Genomic DNA, 3,534 nt, shown 5'->3' with positions numbered 1-3,534 from the left:
AAAGGGGTAATGGGACTGAAAGAAGGCCCATAGGGGAGATATCTGTAATGCTATCAACAATAAAAAATATATTTAAAAATATATTACACAAATACAAAGCACCCATATCTTATCTATTGTCAAATTACAATGTTTATTTCCCAGAACAGTTTAACTATAGTTAGAAAAATCATTGGTTCTAATATCAATTTCAATACCTCCTCAAACAGAATGTACCTATCAAAAGATCTATATTCATGAAACATGTATTAAAACGACAACCCATACAATAGGACTATCATTCTATAACCCTGAAGCTTAGCAGAAAGAAAAGCTGATGTATAAGTGAATCTTGCCTATGTCACGAATCCATTGAATTGTTTGGATGGATTTGGTCATGAAACTTCTTCGGGTTTGAATTTCCTCAGTGAAAAGAGAGGAGCCTATTTCCTCAGTGCTTTACATCCACTCCTCAGTCACAACAGACTGAATGATTGCTGTAAAAAGTGAAACCTCGTATCAGTGCCTGTTTATTGAGTATGTCGGCACCAAGGGCCCTTCTTTGCTAAGTTACTTTTGCCTGACCAGATTACTGTCCCTTAGCTTGACACATTGAGAACTGTTTTGTCCCACACCTTCTATGCTATTTCCAACCTTATCTGTATAATAAAATATGTAATAACATGAATTGGGGTTGAAACTCTCATGGTATACATTTAAGAGTGTGCTATTACTTTTTCTCTTCAGTTCAACTCTATAATGTATAGCACATCCTTTTCCTGCTTAAAGGATAATGTATCCTTTTCACAGATAAAGTATAATCAGTTGAGTTCCCACATTTTTATTATACTAGAGGCCCAGTGCATGGATTCGTGCACTCGTGGGTCCCTTGGCCTGGCCTGCGGGGATGAAGCCAAAACCGGCTTTCTGACATCCCCCAAAGGAACCCATATTGCGAAAGGGCACATGCCAGGCCGAGGGACCCCACCGGTGCATGAATTCGTGCACCGGGCCTCTAGAATGCATATAAGATCTTTGATTAATCTCTTCCCACGCTCCCCCCTCCCCTCTGCGATTTATCATTCTGTTCCATGTTTCCATGCCTGTGGTTTCTGCTCCTGCATTGAGCGTCTTGCCCTTGATGGTCAGTGCATGTCATAGCTACTGGTCAGTCGGTTGGCTGGTCGCTTAGGCTTATATATATATAAATTTATAAAACTGCTTGATCTTCCGGTTTCTCTGAAGGGGTTAAGAGGGTTGGTTCACCTGATCATCAACATACTCATGTGCTAATACCAGACACTTTAAGACAGATAAGAATCAAATCTCCAATTTCATGTATTTGGCCACCATACAATGCTATGATTAACTCAGGAGTCCAAGATTTCCTGAAAACTTTCTAATATTAAACCACATTAATAACTTTAGATGCACAAACTACTTTTCTTGAAATGAAACTTTTTAGCAAGAAAGTGCTCTTCAACTGAGTTTGAATACAATTACAGAGGAAATAGAAAATCTCTGTTCCAGAGTGGTAGTATGTATTTTATAATGTATACACAAGCTTTACTGAGTTGCACAGGATGAGAATCTCTGAGAATGTGCTTTTCTGGTATGAAAAGTTGAGAACTTTGCAGAACATCACAAAGGCATTTAGGGGACAGGGGCTTTTTTACACTGTCTCCTTCACAGTGCAATCACAATACTTTTGCACACACATGCTAATAAATGTTCACTAAATTTAATTGGAGAGGTTATATGGAACACTTACAAACAACTCTTGATATAGCATATAAATATTGTATAATACAGTTACATGGTTTCAAAGTCAAGATAGTTTATTCAATGAGGTAGATAAAAATACTCAAAAGAAAAATCAAAAGTAAAACATTTTCTGATGAGTCTACATATTATGGACTTATAATGTATATAAATTTATGCAGTCAATGTTTTCATAACTCTTGTCTATTCAAGCTGTTTTCAATTGTTAGCATACTTATTAAAGATTTTTATTTAGGCAAAGTAACCACTAAAAAGATATAAAGCAAAATAATTCAATTTATTTCTTAAATGACTACATATTTACAATCATAAAAATTTTCATGCATAACTTATGAGATACTACACTTTCACAGTTATTAAAAATTAAAAATCTTAAGAAACCTGATTCAATTAACTTATGAAGAAATCAATAGCTGGTCATAAAATATCAAGTTACTATTACTAGCTTAAACTTTTATCATAATCATGAACAGCATTTAATCATGAATACCTTCATTTTACTTTAAACTATGCTTATACTTTTTAGATTAAAATCTCATATTGGGGCAATGAGACTTTACTCCAAATTACAGTCACATATGGAAGGGAGCTTTTAATTCAAGGTTTAATTATGGTCCATAGTACAAAGATATATTTCCAGGAGGGTTACATGATGGATAGCTAGCAAAAGAAATATGCTAGCAGAGTAGTAAATTGCCCGCTAAGCATGCACTGAACCAGCAGACTAATCTAAAACATGGTAAGTCCTTGATTATTGCCAGCTTTTCTATAATATTCAGGTTCTCAAAGGTCACTGAATTTTATAATTATCTCCAAACAATTTTCTTCTTGGTCCTTTAAGCTTTGTCTAAATAGCTGAGTATGTTGCCAAGCAACAACACCATCTCCTCTGCTTAATTCTGCTTCCAAAATAACTTCTGTGGCACCAGAAAAATCATGATAGGAGCGAGGAATTTTATCTGTTGGAGGAAAAAAAATAATACTTTGCGTTGGAAACTTAAATAACAAAGAGTTTTGGGATGCATTTTATACACCTGTAGGTAAAAATCAACCCTTAAAAAATAAATATAAAAACAAATGATTCTTTATGAAGGAAATGTGTCCTTTGAAACAAATGATTCTTCTTCTATCTGTTTCAAAATAAAAAACATAAGCCCTTCTATTAGAATGAGGTTATGCAGGTTTTAATTAATTTTCTGCAATAGTATGAATAACTCTTGGGTATAAAAGACTGAAAACTACATCTCAAATAAGTACAATTACTCTTCAGAGTGTTAAATACACACTGCATGATTAATTCTCTGGTCAAATGCTTACCGCCGGACAGTTCTACGTGTGCTGTATCAGATCGCAGTTTCCACTGTATTGTTCCAGTCTGAAAGGTTTGACTACTTGTTCTAATGGTAATGCTATCTAGTTTTAGGCCAACTGATCCACACTCAAACTTCCAGGAAATATGACCATGAGATGATCCTTCCTTTCGGGCTAAATACACCTACAAAGTAGGAGGGAAAAAAGGAACTGTCAGAAAAAATGAAATAGTGTAGAAAACATATAGTCAAAGTCTTATTTTCACAGGGTACTATGTACAAATGGTTATTACAAACCTAATTTTTCCCACTGAAAACATTTTTACTACTAACATTTAAAAATTTTTATTAGCAGTTTTTCCTATAGTATCTTAGAAAGATATTATTTGAATACAAGTAGCCCAACAAGTATAGCCCTAAAGGGCTGCATGCTAACCAAATTTTGGTTATATTTTTTTTAATA

General features: G+C 34.4%; 1 protein-coding gene across 1 annotated transcript in view; it reads right to left on the bottom strand.

The window, feature by feature from the left end:
• Positions 1-1,794: 1,794 nt before the first annotated feature.
• The window catches only part of LOC102758870 (peptide-N(4)-(N-acetyl-beta-glucosaminyl)asparagine amidase), a gene marked incomplete at its 5' end in the record, with an annotated part of 13,738 nt that continues 11,998 nt past the window's right edge, over positions 1,795-3,534 (bottom strand). The window contains 2 exons of the mRNA XM_006754666.2: positions 1,795-2,720; positions 3,079-3,256. Coding sequence (XP_006754729.1) covers positions 2,545-2,720; positions 3,079-3,256 — 354 coding nt within the window. The remainder of the gene's footprint in view (positions 2,721-3,078; positions 3,257-3,534) is intronic.

Source organism: Myotis davidii, unplaced genomic scaffold, assembly GCF_000327345.1.
Source record: "Myotis davidii unplaced genomic scaffold, ASM32734v1 scaffold192, whole genome shotgun sequence".
Lineage (NCBI taxonomy): Eukaryota > Metazoa > Chordata > Mammalia > Chiroptera > Vespertilionidae > Myotis > Myotis davidii.
This window is presented reverse-complemented; position numbering and strand designations above follow the sequence as displayed.